The 19,172-nt window shown below is 34.6% G+C and overlaps 3 protein-coding genes across 3 annotated transcripts in view; 2 read left to right on the top strand and 1 right to left on the bottom strand.

The window, feature by feature from the left end:
* LOC308678874 (olfactory receptor 2AP1-like) overlaps positions 1-19,172 on the top strand; it is a gene marked incomplete at its 3' end in the record, with an annotated part of 40,982 nt that overhangs the window by 4,683 nt on the left and 17,127 nt on the right. The window lies entirely within an intron of this gene.
* LOC308677794 (olfactory receptor 5B21-like) lies at positions 5,976-6,932 on the top strand (the record flags this gene model as incomplete). Its single annotated transcript, XM_081344490.1, has 1 exon — positions 5,976-6,932. One exon carries the CDS (start codon positions 5,976-5,978, stop codon positions 6,930-6,932), a length of 957 nt encoding a protein of 318 aa, XP_081200616.1.
* On the bottom strand, positions 14,800-15,687 carry LOC308677793 (olfactory receptor 6C3-like; the record flags this gene model as incomplete). The annotated part of the gene is made up of 1 exon (XM_081344489.1): positions 14,800-15,687. The coding sequence occupies exon 1, from the start codon at positions 15,658-15,660 to the stop codon at positions 14,800-14,802; it is 861 nt and encodes a 286-aa protein (XP_081200615.1). The 5' UTR covers positions 15,661-15,687.

Genomic DNA, 19,172 nt, shown 5'->3' with positions numbered 1-19,172 from the left:
GAACTGTTTATCTTGAAGAGCTCGATGCATTTATTCCTGATGTTTATTATGTACCATCAGCTAATAGTAATTTGCTTAGTCAGAGTCACTTGTCTAGGGTATCAAAATTCCAGGTTCATCATCTTGAAAAGGCAAGTTATGTAGTTAAAGATGGAAATAATAATAATAATAATAATAATAATAATAATAATAATAATAATAATAATAATAATAATAAGAAGAAGAAGAAGAAGAAGAAGAAGAAGAAGAAGAAGAAGAAGAAGAAGAAGAAGAAGAAGAAGAAGAAGAAGAAGAAGAAGAAGAAGAAGAAGAAGAAGAAGAAGAAGAAGAAGAAGAAGAAGAAGAAGAAGAAGAAGTTGGAAGGACCTTGGAGGTCATCTAGTCCAACCCCCTGCTAAGGCAGGAAATCCTACACCATTTCAGACAAATGGCTGGCCAGTCTCTTCTTAAAAACTTCCAGTGTTGGAGCATTCACCACTTCTGGAGGCAGGTTGTTCCACTGGTTAATTGTTCTAACTGTCAGGAAGTTTCTCCTTAGTTTTAGGTTGCTTCTCTCCTTGACTAGTTTCCATCCATTGCTTCTTGTCCTGCTTTCAGGTGCGTTGGAGAATAGCTTGGCTCCTTCTTCTTTGTGGCAGCCCCTGAGATATTGGAACACTGCTATCATGTCACCCCTCACCCTTCTCTTCATTAAACTACACATACCCAATTCCAGCAACCGTTCCCTATATGTTTTAGCCTCCAGTTCCCCAATCATCTTTGTTGCTCTTCTCTGTACTCTTTCTAGAGTCTCAACATCTTTTTTACATCGTGGTGACCAAAACTGGATGTAGTATTCCAGGTGTGGTCTTACCAAGGTATTGTAAAGTGGTATTAGTACTTCACATGATCTTGATTCTATCCCTCTGTTAATGCAGCCTAGCACTGTGTTGGCTTTTTTGGCAGCTGCAGCACACTGCTGGCTCATATTTAAGTGATTGTCCACTAGGACTTTGAGATCTCTCTCACAGTTACTGCTATCGAGCAAGGTACCACCTATACTATACCTGTGCATTTGATTTTTCCTGCCTAAATGTAGAACCTTACTTTTTTCACAATTGAATTTCATTTTGTTAGATAGTGCCCAGTGTTCGAGTCTGTCGAGATCCTTCTGTATCTTAAGCCTAGCCTAAGTATTGGCTATTCCTGCCAGCTTGGTGTCATCTGCAAATTTGATGAGTTCCCCATCTATCCCCTCATCCAAATCATTGATGAAGATGTTGAAGAGCACTGGGCCCAGAACAGAGCCCTTGGGCACCCCACTACACACTTCCTTCCATGTAGATGCAGTTCCATTGAGGACCACACGCTGAGTACAGCCTGTCAGCCAGCTACGAATCCATCTGGTGGTGATGCTATCTAACCCACATTTTTCTATCTTCTCAAGTAGTAGGTTGTGATCTATTTTATCAAATGCTTTACTGAATTCCAAGTAAATTATTGTTGCTGAAACCATGTTGATTGGTGGTGTTTATTACTTAAAGCCAAAGTCTAAGCAGCAAGAGCAGGCAAGTATACAAGATCTAAAAAGGGGGAGTGCAGGCCCAGTGAGAGATGTCCCAGAGAGAGATCCTGTTACTATTTCAAAGGCTCCTAAAGCTAAGGGGAAGTCAAATAAGACACAGGTTGCTCACGGCAAGCCTGAGGTTCCTAATAAACATGTTAATGTTGAGAATTCACTAACAGGTAAACCTTTGCATTACAGGTGTATTCATAAGTGGCATAGAAGATTGGGTCATGCCAGTTTCTGTGTTCTGAAGAAGATGCCAGAGTTCGCAAGAGGTTTGGATCTAAAGGGGTATAAGGTGTTCTTGGATTGTGCTGTTTGCAAAAAATCCAAATCCAAAGGAGCAGCAATTCCAAAGCGCGCTACACACCTGTCAACATGCATTTTTGATTTAGTATACACTGAGATAGTGGGTCCTTTTACACCAACAATTGGTGGTAAAAGATATTTCTTGACAATTGTTGATAATTACTCCAGATATGGATATGTATTTCCTATGAGAGAAAAATCTGAGACCTTTCAGATCTTTAAAGACTTTGCCACTCTTGTGTATACCCAATATGAAGTCAGCATCACTAGAATTCAGAGTGATCGCGGTGCTGAATTCATGTCTCAGCATTTTCAGAACTGGATGCGTAGGAATGGCATACTACACCAGACCTCAGCTCCTTACACTCCAGCTGAGAATGGAGTGGCAGAACACAGAAATGGGTTCTGCAAACAATGATGCGTTGCCTACTTGAAGATGCTAACCTCAGTCTCCCATACTGGGGTGAGGCTATTAAATATGCTAATCATATCATCAACTGTACTTGGAGTAGTGTAATAAATCAGACCCCTTATTTCATGTTATATGGACCCAAGCCTGATCTCACGCATCTCCATATTTTTGGTTCATATGCTATGGTGAATATTCCTTTAGCTCAAAGAAAGAAAGAAAGGGGTCCTGCAGGAAAAAGAATGAGATTTATGGTTATTGATGATAATTCAAAATGGAGCAAATACATTGACTCTTCTCATGTAATAGTGATTTCACAATCTGCTACTTTTGAGAAAGATGCTGACTGGTCCAGGATTCATTCTAATGATCCTGGAGATTATTTTCCTAATAAACTGCTAAACTAATGCCACACAGCCTGATGATCAAGATTCACAAAAGATTTCTTTCTTTTACCTGTTGTTTATCATGCATCAAATGAACCACGGTTCATCACCCTCTAATAGAGTTTTGTTTATTTACTCTTCTGACACCCTTATCTCCTAAATTGGGAGATTACTAGGAGTTTCTCCAATTGTGAACATACTGAACAGATCAGTTGTGGTAGAGAAGATAGCTAGAAGATACTTTAGTGCTAAACTCTATCAGCTAGGTGTTTTATTCTGAATGTTATTTTTTAAATTATTTTCAAAACTAAAGGGATTGAAGATGATAATCTTCAGCAGATTGTCTACACATTCAGAAAGTCCAGTGTTTCCTTTCTATGCTTGCTAGTCAGCAACCCTGTTCTGCAGGGAGCTATGTTATAAAAGTATAGAGAGTATTGTGTCGCAGGTTCACCCATATATATACATAACAGAGAGATGATCTGAATTTTTCACTGTGCAAGATTCTTGAACTGCAATTTCAGTTGGATGAGGAAATGATTGAATCATGACAAAGACTTCATTCAACAATAGTTCTGAAACAATCATTAACTCAATTTATATTTTTTTGCCTTTATGAACAATGGTATTAGATCTTAGTAACATGAAAATGAGAAAATACTAAATAAATCAGAATAGTGATACATCAATTCTAGCATCCTATTTTTGTAACGAGAACTTTACAGAAATTCTGTATGCAGAATTGTAAGTTAATTTCTCTCCTATTGTTTCCAATCAATAATCTAAAATAGAATAGGTTAATAATAAAATAATATATTGAGTAAGGATTTTGGCAATTACCACAATCTATGATATTACTCCAAATGTAATTTAGATGCTATAACAAATTTAAACAGAGTTGAGCATTCCCACTTCAGTCATTACTCAAAATCTCCTAAGACATTTTTAATAACACCCAAAGGGATATTTCTTTAATAAAATCTCTGATCTCATACAAGTGAAGAACAGAATAGCACATCTTGAATGAATAAAATGTAGTAAGTCATTGTATCTTTATATGAATGTCTGTCACATAATACTTTTCATTAAGCTTTCTGAATTATGGTTATGATTTAGCTGGAACACAGCAAAAAAACCAACCCTGTTTATTCTGATGGATTCACACCCCCTAAGTAAATTAGTGAGATTTATTTATTTATTTGTCCCTAGATTTCTTTCTCATGAAGAAGTCAGCAACACAAGGATCTTGAAGTTAATTCTGCTTACTTTATCTCTAATTTAATCAAAGATAACTCATTATTGTGACAAGAGAAATGCATCATTTATATATTGTTTAATATATTTATTGATATGTGTAGCACAAGATAAATTTTAATTACTTAAATATATTTACTTCACCACCAAACATAATCCACAATTATCCATTCTTGAAATTTGTCAAATGTATCTTTGTTGTATCTGTTTTTTTTATGTAGATGTAGATGTTTTTATGTAGATGTTTTATACTCCTTATGTTTTACCCATTAATATAATATAATTACAGCTAATTTTTATAACATTTTTCTAGAAATGAGTAGGGGTAAAGTATTTTATTGTTTATATTTGGCACAAAGTTTATGTATATACATCTCTTTTCCTACTATCTCTATCTTTATCTCTTTCATTTCTATTAGATTCTTTCAATATAGTAAAAAAGTATCCAAAAATCAAAAAAGAGATAAAAAGAAGTACATTTTTAAAAAGAAAACATATAATGCCCTTCTTTTAACTGAAATCATCATCTTAATTTTTTATGAACATAATATGTTTTCAGTCTAAGTAGTAACTACTCTTTTTATTCTCTTAGGGGTCATCTTTGGCTATTAAAGAGATATATTTAAAAACATGCATTTTTAAATGCATTGCTGTGAGATAATACAAGCAAGCAGTATAAAGGAGGTAAATGATTAATTTATGTGTATGTGAATATAGTTCTGCGTTTATAAGGATAACTCTGTTCTGAATGTATTACTTTTTAGAATACATAAGTGAAATAAATATGCAGGCCTAATATAGAATAGAATAGAATAGAATAGAATAGAATAGAATAGAATAGAATAGAATAGAATAGAATAGAATAGAATAGAATAGAATAATAACTTTACTGTCACTTTGGATGTATACTAATTCATATACATTAAAATGAAATTTCATTACATACAACTTTCGAAGGATCACCACCTCCAATAAGTCTTTATAGTGACTTTGTTATTACATTCTTAAATATTAGCTGTGAAAGAAGCTGATTATTAGTAGAGATGAAATTGGAAAATATCATATTTTAATGATGTGTAATTAATTATATTAATAACAATTTCAGTGTTCCCACTTAATAAAGGAGTGGGGTTAAAAAAAGTCAAAGGGAAACAGAGAACAAACTAAAATTCTAATAACTGAAAGGGAGAGGACGTTCTGCATACAATCACAATATTTTAGATTTTTATACAACATGGAAGGTCAGGAACAGATAGGGGCTAAAAGAGAGAGTAGAGAGTAGAAAAGTCTAGTTCTATTAATTCACTTCCAGTTTCTAGATTAACACATCTGGATTCAACTCATGATGTGAAAAATTTAAGCTAAATACTTAAATTGCTTATGCTTTGTGGTGTGAAGCTAGATCAATACCCCACACTAAAATAAAATCCATATTCTATTCAGATATATTTGCACTAAGTTAATTGTGAGCCTATGTGTGACTAAAAATGTGTTTTATTAAACATGCAATTCTTTTTCAGAGTCTTCGAAATAGTAATTATAGTTTTTTTTAATATATATATATTTAGTTAAATCAGCTTTTCCTAAGAGACTTGAATACAGATGCCTATCAAGCTGTTCTCCATGCCAGTTGAAGATTGTAAGATTTGATATGTATCTCATCTGTGCACTTCCAGATTTGATAAAATTGCACTGGAAAAAACATTTATTCTAAAATTAGAGATTTGAAATTGTATGTGCGTGCCAGAATTTATATATATATATATTTCATGTTCAAATTGTTTAAATAATAACTTCAGATATTTATTATGAGAAACATGGTGAACAGGAGACAAATTATTACTATAGAATTTTTCATCTTGAGATTTTGGAAGTTTCATCTTCTGCACATATTTCTGTTTAAAATACTTCTAGACATCGACACTATAATTCTAAATTCCAGCAACCCTCTCTCTTTTATGATAGTGACTGATCAGGATGCATATATACTGTTATTGTATTTTCTGGGTAATGTGTGCAATATTATACAGTTATTTCAAATATTCTCCTTATAGTTTTTATATATGGTATAATGAATGCACTGCAGAGGAATCAAACTGAAATTACTGAATTTATACTTTTGGGATTTGGGGAGCTCCATCATCTGCAGATCTTCCTGTTCCTAGTTTTTTTAGTGATCTTCATTTCAACTATGGTGGGCAATTTCCTTACACTTCTTGTAATTGTGATTGATCAATGCCTGCACACCCCAATGTACTTCTTTTTGGGAAATTTAGCCTGTTTGGAGATGATATATAGTTCAACCATTCTTCCCAGGATGATAGCTGCTCTCGTGACTGGAGACAACACCATCACTGTAAAAGGATGCATCACACAGTTTTATTTTGGTTCATTCCTGGTTTGTACAGAATGTTATCTCCTTTCTGTAATGTCTTATGACCGTTTCTTAGCTGTTTGCAAGCCTTTACATTATGCAACTGTTATGAATAGCAAGGTATGCATACAGCTAGCGGCAGGCTCATGGCTCAATAGTATTTTAGCCATATCCCTGTACTTGGGCTTGATTTTACAATTGCAGTTTTGTGGACAAAATGAAATTGATCATTTCTTTTGTGAGGCTCTCCCACTGCTGAAACTCTCCTGCAGTGACACATTTCTGGTAAAGCTTGTGACTTTCACTGTGGTTTTTATCATCACTTTCCCTCCTTTTGTTTCAACTTTGATCTCCTATATCTATATTATTGTTGCCATTCTGAAAATCCCATCTACCACAGGCAGACAAAAAGCTTTTTCTACTTGCTCTTCTCACTTGATTGTTGTCTGTACTTTCTATGGAGCCATTGTGATTGTATATCTCATACCAAAAACAGAAGAAGTGAGAGATTTCAATAAGATTTTTTCTCTCTTGTACACGGTCCTGCCTCCTTTACTCAATCCCCTCATATACAGCCTGAGAAATAAGGATGTCAAAGGTGCTCTGAGAAAGATTGCAGGAAAACTGTTAGATGGACAATGTATAAATTGGTGAGCCAAAACCTGATAGACATTTACATGAACATTAGTTTGTGATTGTTGATTTTGCTTAAATGGTACATGATTGTCTATGGAATGAATTATTAAATTGAGTTTATTTGTTTGTTTGTTTATATATTTATGAAATCTATTTGCTGCCCATCTTGTATCCAATAACTCTGGAAAGCTTACAACATTTAAATTACTCTAAGTTCATTTCCTCCTTGCTTCTAGAATATATTCAAATGTATCTCTGGCCTGAAAATGGTTGCACTTCAAAGATCTTGAATGGCCCTTAATTGTTGGGAATGAGGATCTAGATTTTAAAAAACCACACAAACAAACATAAAAAATCAACACAGTAACTCCTACCACTCCAAACAACAATGCATCTTCAAACATTCATACAGAACATTTCTGGCCTTATATAGCCCCCAATACTTGTGGGGGAAGCCACTTTTTCAAAGCTTTTTTGAAGGCTTAGATGGTAGGAATCTTCTGAATGTCAGAGGAAAGGGTGTTCTAAAGAGAAGAGGTAGCAATCAAGGAGGCATGCTACCCATTACATGGCAACATTGAGGGAAGAGCCTGGAACATCCACTCTGTACGACCTATTTGAATAGTGAGCGAAAAACAGAGAGAGGCCATCCTACAAATAATTGGTATTCCGGGCTTTAAACATGATAACCAGGATCATGAATCACAATAAAAAAGAAACTGGAAGCCAGAATTGTTCACACAATAGTGGCATGTACATGTGTAAAATCTGAGGCACCCAGAACTGTGTGTGCCAGCAACCCAGCTAGGAAGTGATCATGAGTGATTAAGCAAGTCTCTTGGTTGAAGAATGGATATAATTAGAGTACAAGATGAATCTGTGCAAAGACTCCATCTTTCACAGCTGTTCATTGAGCAGAAGACATGAGTCCAGGATGATGCACACATGTTTAGTCTGAGGAATGTAAACCCACCAGGAGTCAAATATTCAGAACCAGAACCATCAACCTGGTTGATCCTGCCAGTAGCACTTATCTCATATATTAAGCCATGGATGTTTTAACATGTGTATGATAGTAAAAACATGAATGTCTCATTAAAACGTTATGGTTTGGTTTTGGGAGTCATTCAGAGTTTGCTGTAAGATTTGTGCTTATATAAATGTTTTAAATATTAATGTTTCAGATGACAGATATATAGACACAGACAGACAGATGCTCAAAGGCACTCTTTCTTGCTAGGATTGAGTTGAAACTGATTCCACTCATCCAAATGTTTGAAAAGTCAAGTTACTGGGCCAGCAACCAAACAACATTGCTTAGTCAACCAGAGTTGGAGATGTATAACTGTGAATCCTCAACATAGTGAGGATAATCCATAACATGTCTTCAGATGTCTTTTCCCAGCAGTTTCATTTAAATGCTTAAAAAAAGAATTGAAAAACATGAACTACTAAGAAACTTAGTCTAGGACTAAGCATCTCATATTCCACCAATACCAAGTAGAATCTTTAACAGACAGAGGAGAACTGGCATAAACAGTGTCCCCACTCACAACCTCCAGAGCCTGTTCAGAAGAGTACCATGTTGGATGTATTGAATGGTGTTGAGAGATACCTTCTGAGCCCTCGGGAGGTTATTCACAACTACAACCAAAGTCTGTCTCAGTGCAGTAATCTACCCTGAAAAGTGTACAGACAGTCCACTTCATATAGAGTGCTAACCACCAGCTCAACTATCTTCCCCCAATAGGGAAGTTTGAAAAGCAGGAGAAAATTGTTTTAACAACTTGGTTTTTTTTCTTTTAAAAAAATGTGGACAGTTTATTTGAGATATACTGTATCTTTAAGGAAGCTGTCCAGGCTGTTATATAGAAGATGCAATCTTAGAGCAAAACTTTTGGAAAAAATAATGGCAGGCTTATTGTACTGAATTAGGGTTGATAATGTTGCAGAATCCAATCTGAATCAATCACCGGGATGAGAGGTTTAGTCTCCCAAGCTTTCAGAACCATGCTGGAATCCATCCTCAGAGAACTTCTCTGTACCAAAATGGTACAAGTGAGCCAAAGTTAGTTACTTTTAAAAAGATTTGGATACATTTTTATCAGCAGCCTCTTAAAAACAGAAATGAATAAAGCTGAAAAACTTTATGCTATTATTGAGAAGAAAACAAAAAGTGCAGAAGGAAGACAAAGAAAAGAGAAAAATGTGTCCAAATGAACAGCCAATATTCAAATATACATACTTTCCCATAAATATCAATAGAGTTTAAATATGGTAGATCAGTGATGGCAATCCTTTTAGAGACTGAGTGCCCAAACTGCAACCCAAAACCCACTTATGTATCATTGGGTGCCAGGTTGGCGTGGCCCATTGGGTAGGTGTGGCTGCGGTGGTAACAGCAGACTGGGTGAGACTAAAAAGTTAAATCAATCAATTCCAACTTTGTGAGATCTTTTTCTTCCCCAAGAAATTGAAATTGATTGATTGAACCTTTTGTTTTTTTCACACAGCGGCTGAGGCCTAAAGCGAAAAGGTTTTATAAAACCCAGCAGGTGGCCTAGGACTGGGACGATGGAACACGTGCCCAGAGAGAGGGCTCTGCATGCCACCTGTGGCACGCGTGCTATAGGTTCACCACCACAGTGATAGATATTACCAAATTTATTTGTACCAGCCTTTTGTATTTCTGATATTTCTAATCATCTATGTTTCTACAGTAGCTGCAATTTTTTTCATCATTTTCCACATATAATTGCTGAATACGGCACACTGTCAAGTATTTCTTCCTGAAAATTTGGTCTTGTTTAGAGATAATATATATTTAAATCTTACTGCCCAAGATGCTGCCAACTTTTCTGAAAGGAAATAAAATCATTTATCTAAAATGATGTATTGCACAATGGGGTATTTCATCTCTTTGCTGGTTAGATTGGAATATTAAAAAGATAACAATGATATAATGATAAAATATATAATGAAGATTAAAAATAACTACTTTAGGGCAACTTTTTGGAAATCAGCATTAGGGCATATCAAAACTGAATTGCTTTTAAAAGTTAATGATTTGGGAAATTAGCTTTCCATTGCAATAGCAGTAAACTTTGGTGTTGTATTATATGATTAATTGCTTAATAGCATCCTGGTTTCCTCATGAACTTCAGAAAATGCCTGCAGGTTAATATGAAATTGAAGAAAACAGATTTATGAATAAAGATATGCAGATTGATTTAGATCAGATTGATTAACCATTAAACATAAATGGATTGGAGAACAATTTTTATTTCTTCATATAAAGTTGAAATAATTTTTTCTCCTTCTATTCCTCAATCTACTTTGCTTTCAATCATGTTATATTTATCCATATTCCTATGACTGTTTTCTTGTATTCTAAGCAAATCCTGTTCATAGACATTTCCCATTCTGTAAGACATTGATAAAATTTGCATAATCCAATGCAAATAAAAAAAATTTGAATGGTTAAAATTCTGATTCTCCACAGTGGAAGCCATCCTTATTTTATTTCTAGACAATATCAAATCAATGTCTGATGAAATTCTTGAATAAATTTTATTTGGAAAATTAAAGTTAAAATAAAAAGGTAAAGGTTCCCCTGCACATGCATGCTAGTCGTTTCCAACTCTAGGGGCCGGTGCTCATCTCCGTTTCAAAGCTGAAGAGCCAGCGTTTGTCCGAGGACGTCTCCGTGGTCATGTGGCTGGTCTGACTAGACACCAAAGGTGCACAGAATGCTGTTACCTTCCCACCGTAGTGGTCCCTATTTTTCTACTTGCATTTTTACATGCTTTCGAACTGCTAGGTTGGCAGAAGCTGGGACGAGTAACAGGTGCTCACTCTGTTATGCGGCACTCGGGATTCGACCCGCCAAACTGCCGACCTTCTGATCAACAAGCTCAGCGTCCTAACCCACTGAGCCACCGCGTCCCTATAAAGTTAAAATACAAACTCCAAAAAGAAAAGAAAAAGAAAAAGTAAAAGAAATTTTACAAAAACAAAGAAAAGATAGACAAAAACATTAGAAAAGAAAAAAGGGCATTAAAAAAACCAAAAGACAAAAAAACATATACATAAATTATTCTTCCTAGTTGAATACTGATAAATATTTTGAAATAAACATCTCATTTATTTTGTGATCTATTTGCATCACATTTTTATTTTTATGTTATGCAATACAATATTGTAATGATCAATATCACAACAATAAAACTTATTTACTTCACTACTCAGTACAATTATTTATAATTTGAAGTAAAAGTATATAAAAATATAAACTATTCAACACACATGTGAATACACACACACACACAGAGGTCCTAAAAAGCTTGCAAGTATGTATCCGAATTATCAGCCTAAGTGTTGGAGGTGTGGTGATGAAGATGCAACGTATTTCCACATATGGTGGACCTGTAAAAAGGTTAAGGCTTTTTGGATAAAAGTCTGGTGGAATATGCAGAAGATTTTTAAACAGAGGATAAAGTTTTCTCCGCAACTTTTTTTGTTGGGAATAATTGTAGACGCTACAGTTGTGGACACTAAGCTGATGTTGAACTTAATTACGGCGGCAAGACTTTTGATAGGCCAATATTGGAAGAAAGAGGAACTGCCGACCATAGAAGAGTGGACTTTAAAGGTTTCCGACCTGGCAGAGATGGCGAAAATTTCGGCTTATTTGAAAGATCATTCGCAAGAACGCTATATTATGGAATGGAGAAAATGGATTGAGTTTATCCAGAACAAGTATAGGGTTAAGAAGTTTTACGTAGCATTTGAATAAGTCTTCTTTCGTTTTTTTTTCTTTTTTTTATTCTAGTTTTTTATATATATTTAATATTGTTAAGGTGTGTTTTATCCTATATAAGCTAGAGAGTGATGGATTTTAGAACTTATAGTTGTTAGTATATGATTGTTTATGATTGCTTTTTATATATATACCTTGTATTTAGCTCTGGGAAGTCGGGGGGGAGGGGGAGGGTGGAGGGAGGGGGGGAGGGAGGGAGGTTGGGGGGAGGTAGGGGGGGAGCAGGGAGGGGGAAGGGGGGTTTCTTAAGGGAAAACTGTATTTTAAAACTTTTCAATAAAAAAAAAGAAAAGAAAAAAGGGCATTAAAAAAACCAAAAGACAAAAAAACATATACATAAATTATTCTTCCTAGTTGAATACTGATAAATATTTTGAAATAAACATCTCATTTATTTTGTGATCTATTTGCATCACATTTTTATTTTTATGTTATGCAATACAATATTGTAATGATCAATATCACAACAATAAAACTTATTTACTTCACTACTCAGTACAATTATTTATAATTTGAAGTAAAAGTATATAAAAATATAAACTATTCAACACACATGTGAATACACACACACACACAGAGACACGCACATTTTAACTTGAGAGATCAATTCTGACAATTTCTCCAAAGACATCAATCAAATGCATCAAAATCAAAATCAAAGTTATGATGCTGAAACATAAATTATCAGCAGCATTATTACAAATTTATTTCCTAATGAATTAAACAAAAATCCATAGATATTATAATCTTGTTTAAAAGGACAAGATAAAGGTTATGAACAAATCACAAAGTAAACAACTAGTTCAATCTTTGCTTTATTTGATTTGATTTGCTGTCCGTCTCATTTTGAAGTGATTGAGCAGCTTAAAACATTTAAAGCATTAAAATTTATTTTATTTATTTTATTTTAATCCAATTTATATCCCGCCCTTCTCCGAAGACTCAGGGTGGCTTACAATTTAAAGCACAAATCAATGTGCTTAGCAATAGCCTTCATTCTATGTATATGCCTGCTTATTAGGGCTTTCACCCCCCCCCAAGCGGCATTATTACAAAGTCAGCTTATTGCCCCCAACAATCTGGGTCCTCATTTTACCTACCTCGGAAGGATGGAAGGCTGAGTCAACCTTGAGCCTGGTGGGATGCGAACCTGCACTAATTGCAGGCAGCTGGTGTTACTTAAGGAGGCATTAGCCCACTGCTCCACCAAGGCTCTATAGAAGATAACTATTTCTAAAATAATAAAAGAGGAATTACAATCAAAGATAAAATTAGAATTAAAAAAATGGGAGGGAAGGATGCACAGGTGTTTTGGGATTGCCTCTTAATTCATTAACCACCTCCAATGTAATGCTTCCCCATTCTCCAAGCCATCTTCCAGTCAGGTCTTCAAGACCTTATGGAAGGTCGGAAGGTGGTAGCCAATCTTAACTCAGGGGTAATGCATGTATAATAAAATCTAATTCTCAAAATTGCTTACAATTAAATGCTATACACACACACACACCAATTAATAATAAGAATACAACAGTGTTGTATTTGTTTCATTTTAATTAGGTATAGATCACTGAGACAGACTTTGTTTTTTTTTCTTTCACAAAAGCCATTTTATTATGCAAAATTAAAATTCTATTTCTTGTCATCTTAATGCTAATTCTATTATTGTTTCTATTTTCCTGCTGAAGTACTTCCCACCTATCCTACCATAGAATCTTCCTATTAGTATAAATTTACAATTATTTTTTTTATATAATTTAGGGGGCATGTTGGTTCAGTGGTTACAGACGCTTAGCTTGTCAACTAGAAAGCTGACAGCCTATGTTTGAGACCCAAGTGCTAACAATGGGATGAGCTCTTCTTACTTGTCCCAGCTCCTGCCCACCTAGCAGTTAGAAAGCATGTATATGTGAATAGATAAATATATACCACTTTGGTGAGAAGGTAACAGCATTCCATGTCCCTTTGGAGTATATTCATGCTGGCTACATGACCACAAAAAATGCTGGTTCTCTCATACAAGAAACAGAGATGAGCATCGCACCCTAGAGCCAACTGGACAGGGAAATCTTTACCTTTATAATTTAATGTATACAGGTCCATCTCTATGTTTATGTCGATACCATTATGTTTGTAGCAATATATTTTCCTCTTTTCTATTTTCTAGTTCTTTGAATCTTTGGTATTTCTCAGACTTTCAGTTCTTACAGCCAAACTCAGCTCTTTTGCACTTGAAAATCATTTTCATTTCTCAGTAGACTTCCAAATGAGCCAATCACCCCAGCATTCACATTCCTATCTTCCTGGAACTGGTTTTGGGAACTCTCCATCTGGCTTGTTTTAGTTATTCTTTTTGCAGATTCTGGTCCAGCTCTTTTGACATCCTATTTTTTAAATCTCCATCTCTCATGGGTCTTGCAGCTCCAATATTTGTGTTTCTTTCACCATCCAGGGCCTTCCATTGAATTGTTTGCTGCTTCGCTTTGTACTGAAGATTTTCTCCCTACTTCTTTACTGGCTTCCTAGCTGAACTCATTTTTTATTTTTGTCCATTTTATGGGATCCACAATTAAAATGAAACCAGGTTGTTTTAACACTAAAAGTCTGGAGCTCAGGAAGGAAAGGAAAATGCCTGCTCAATCTGCATTGGGAGTTCATTCTGAAATAATAGAATTATTAATAATATGATTGTACTAAAAGTTTGGTATAATGTAAACCCATTTCTTTCCTCAAAGGCAAAACCAGAGAAAGGTGAGCAAAAGTTCCAACTTAATAATCAAAGCCAATTCTGACAATAGTTTCTGAAAATTGATAGTTTGGTTAATTCACATTTTGTGATGAGGAATGCTCAGAAAGAGCATTTTAGTCCCTAAAATAAGTTTTGTTTATTTAAAGCATGTGCATGTATGTGTAGATATAGACATATGATCTTAAAATTTTCTGTTCCCCCATCCCAAAAGAAGTGGAAAAAGTCTTTTTCTAAAAACATTTTTATTCACATGAAAAGAGGACTATCCACCTCCACTTGTGTCTGTTTCTCTTCTTTCCAATTTCTTTCCTACATTTCATTCATTTTCTTTTAACATTAACCAGGCCTCTCACCATATTCTGAATTAGATTGAAAGTTGCTACTTTATTTTTTACTCTTCTCAAAGCCTTCTTTACGTCTTTGTTTCTCAGGCTATATATGAGGGGGTTAACCAACGGTGGAAGAATTGTGTACAAAAGAGAACAAAGTTTGTTCACTGAAGAGGATGGTGGCAAAAGATACACAGTTATTAAAGAACCATAATAAATGGAAACAACAATGAGGTGGGAAGAACAGGTAGAGAAGGCCTTTTTCCTTCCAGTAGTGGATGGAATTCTTAAGATGGCTATTATAATATATATATAGGATACCAAGGTTATTAGAAATGGAGGCATAGTGTAAATAAATAACAAGGTTAAATTAACATGTTCCACCAAATATGTATCACTGCAAGAAAGTTCTTTAAGTGGCACAGAATCACAAAAGTAATGATCAATTTCATTAGGACCACAGTATTTTAATTGCAGCATCGCAGTAATTATTACAGAAATGCCTATAAAACCATTTGTCCAAGACACTGCTGCTAACTGGACACATTTCCTACTATTCATAACTATTGCATAATGCAGTGGTTTACATATGGCTAAGTACCTATCATAAGACATCACAGATAGCAAATAACATTCTGCCCCCAAACAATAGCCAAAAAAAAATAATTGCAGGAAACAGTTGCTGAATGAAATTGCCTTTCCATCCCTTAAAAGTGTAGTCAATAATATGGGACTAAGAGTTGAGCTGTAGCAGATCTCTAGGCATGCCAAGTTACAAAGGAAGAAGTACATGGGTGTGTGAAGATGTTGGTCAATCACAACAAGAACAAAAATGAGAAGATTCCCTGTCATTGTGAAAATATAGGTAAGGAGGAATGCCAGAAAAGGAAGGATCCACAGATGTTCCAAATTTTGGAATCCCAGGAGAATAAATAGAGTGACATGAGTTTGGTTTTCTCTTTGTTCCTCATCCATTCTTAACTTTCTTTTCCATGAGTCTATTCAGATAATGCAATATTATAATATGAAACAATGTCCAATGTCAATGCACTTTTTCATTTTGAATAATTAGAAATTAAAAGGTAAAGACATATCTGAGTCAGGTTTGATTTCTGATGTCTAAGGTAGACATAGCCATGCGAATCATTTCATTGCAGTTCAGAAGTGTCTTGTAATTCTCTTTTTCTGAAATATTTGTTGACTTCCTGGTCTCATCTACTTTCCAGGTATTCCCTGAAAGGAAACATGGGTATAGCCTAAATCTTTCATTGTATCTCATACAGAGAATATATCTCCAAATTTCATATATAGCCTGTATTATTAATTTAATTATCCTTTGCTCTGGGAAAATAAAAACCATGGTTTACTAGTTTGATAAGCTGTAATTAGCTGGTAAATCTTTCTAAATCACAATATAAACACTGCTGATTTGGGGCCATGAAGTTCCTATTAAAAGTATCTCTTTGGGAGATAGTTATCATTGTAGTCATATTTTAAGTACAATCAGAGTTGAAATTTTAATCATTTAAAGTTCTATGATTTACAATAATTACAACTGATTTTTAAAACCATTATGACTATGTTTATTATGTTGATTATGCTCTAATAAGTACAATTCTGTTCTCTCAAACTTTTTTTTAACTTTCAGGATTAGCCTCATTTTTGTTAATAGCTGCATTCATGCAAATTTGGCACAGAATGAACTGCTAGCATCCCATCCCTTGCTACTCCTGTTGCAAGATGACCAAACAAATCAAATTCTATGCAGAATTGTAAAACAGATAGAATGGCCATACAAACTAATTCCTGGCAAATCACATAATCATCTTTGCAAAACAATTAGAACATTGATTGATATTCATTAGTATTCAGGAAAGATGGGCTGACCTTTCCATCCCTGCAAGGGAGAAAAATGACAGTAACATCAATTCTGCATCCAGTCACCTTCCATTCTTTTATTATTTCAAAAATGGTATATTTACCAGATAAAAAAATAGTGCTTGAATCCTAGAGTTTAAGAATATTTAAGAATTGGTAGCAGAAGACAAAAAGGGAAGGGGAGAAGAAAGGCAAAACAAAGAAAAACAACTTACAGATATTTAATAATTCACATGTCCATAAATACATAGCACAATATTGATACTAATATGGAATATTTTGTTGGAAAAGTAAGTTATCTTTGTTATTTTGATAATTACTTAAATGTTTTTCATCTACGAAGAGCATGCAAATCATATATATTAATGATAAAATGATAAGGGCTAGAGTTAGGATATTGATTTGCAAGATTTCTTTCTTTCTTTCTGATCTTATTGAAATAATTAGTACATAAGCACAACTCCTACTTGCAATGTTTCTGTAGAAGAATATTCCACTTTCATTATCTGTTGATATATTGTAACTTCAATGATGAAAAATAGATCCAGGACTCTGAATGCTGCAGGTCCTCAATGTTAAGAGAAAATTGTGTCTTTATTGAAAGTCCAGCCTTTCATCCTTTGAACTTAGTATACAAGGCATTAAATGGATGGCATCTCACATGGAACATGATTTATATAACAAATTAGGGAGATATCCCTAGATATTCAGAAGCTACGTTCTAGTTAAAAATATGTATAATAGAAGATCTCAAGAGAAAATTGCCAACAAATGTTGAAGCATTAAAAACTTTCTCAGTATATGTCTCTCAAGCTCAGTGCTTTGGGTGGTAATTGAGATATGGAATCAATAGCTTCTCAAGCCAAAAAAAAGACATCTTGAAACTTAACATTGGATATGTGGAAAGGAGAGGAGAGGAGACGAGAGGGAGGGGAGGGGAGAGAAAGGTAAAGGAAAAGGAAAAGAAAGAAGGAAAGGAAAGGAAAGGAAAGGAAAGGAAAGGAAAGGAAAGGAAAGGAAAGGAAAGGAAAGGAAAGGAAAGGAAAGGAAAGGAAAGGAAAGGAAAGGAAAGGAAAGGAAAGGAAAGGAAAGGAAAGGAAAGGAAAGGAAAGGAAAAGAAAGTGTGTATTAGCCTTATCAAAATCACAGGCACTGTTCTTTGATAATGATGCAAAAACAAATTAATCTGTGTTATATTACCTCAATTAATCTGTGTGATATCTAGTTTTAATTTTTAAGTTCTATAGGTTGAGGTTAATGGAAGTAATTTAAAATTATGACATAAACCTTGAGCTGAAATTAAACACAACGGAACCTCTAAATAAACATACTGACAAATCTTGACAGTTGCTGGAAATTAAAACTTTAAAACTTGATGGGAAAGTGTTGGCATGAATTAATTAGCCCAGAAAGGAAATTGTTGTTCCCAGTAAAAGAATAATTGATGCTTATTTCAGTGATATATTGACAAAATATTGACAAATTTAAGATATGAATAAAACCCATTGTTGCAGTCTTGTGTAAACATTTCATTTTGAAAGATATAAATTCTTCCTTCCAACTCTTTTTGTATTGCCCTATCATATATATTTTTTATTTATTTATTTTAATCCCATGGTTTAATATATATTACCTCCCTAAACTGTCAGCTAGAACAAGGGAGGAAATAAGGAATATAACCTCAGTCCCTGGTTTATTTCTACGCTCTCAGAGGAAGGTGTGAAGAAGCCGCCAACCATCGCTGTGTGAACTGGAGACAGGCCAATGTTATCTCCCCTTGTCCCATGATGGACCTAACACCTGAGGATTGGCCGTCCCATACCGGCGGGTGGACTATGGGGTAGGGTCTTGTTTGGGGATACTTTAATCTATCACTCTGCACAGGAAATCTCAGATCCTGTCTATTATGCCTGCTATCAACTACTCTTAATAAAAGTTCCTGTTGGAAGAAATTGCTTCCAAGAGTTCTGTTTTCTTAAGATGTGGGATTAAAGTGAGTCCTGACACATAGAGGAAAAGACAAACTGCAAATACAAAAATACAGTAGGAACATGGAATAAAAATAGCATACACAAAGGAATGCTCAATATATTGAAAGATTTCATTAAAACACTACAGACTGACATCTTAGGCAACCACTTTTAGTCAGAAAAACACAATATTTATTACTTGGAAAATGGAAAACAAAGAAGTCATGCTGTGGCTCTTTTAGCTAGAAAAAAAGTTTTTGGCTGCAATGACATCTATTACGAGATAAGATCAATTAGACTTCCCTTCAATATGATTATCTATATTTTACTTTAATCACACTTGTGTATAGGAAGAGGTAGTTGATGATATTTATGATAACATATGATGTTTATGATCAAGTTCAATTCAAAATCATGAGAACATGCAAGCAAGATGTGTTGCTTATGACTTTGAAGAACTGGGACAGAAAAAAAATATTGATCCTTTTGAAATTTGGTGCCGAAGAAAACTCCTGG

This window comes from Vipera berus (assembly GCF_964194415.1).
Source record: "Vipera berus genome assembly, chromosome: Z".
Classification (NCBI taxonomy): Eukaryota; Metazoa; Chordata; class Lepidosauria; order Squamata; family Viperidae; genus Vipera; species Vipera berus.
Note: the sequence above shows the minus strand (reverse complement) of the source record. Positions and strands in the feature narration are given on the sequence as shown.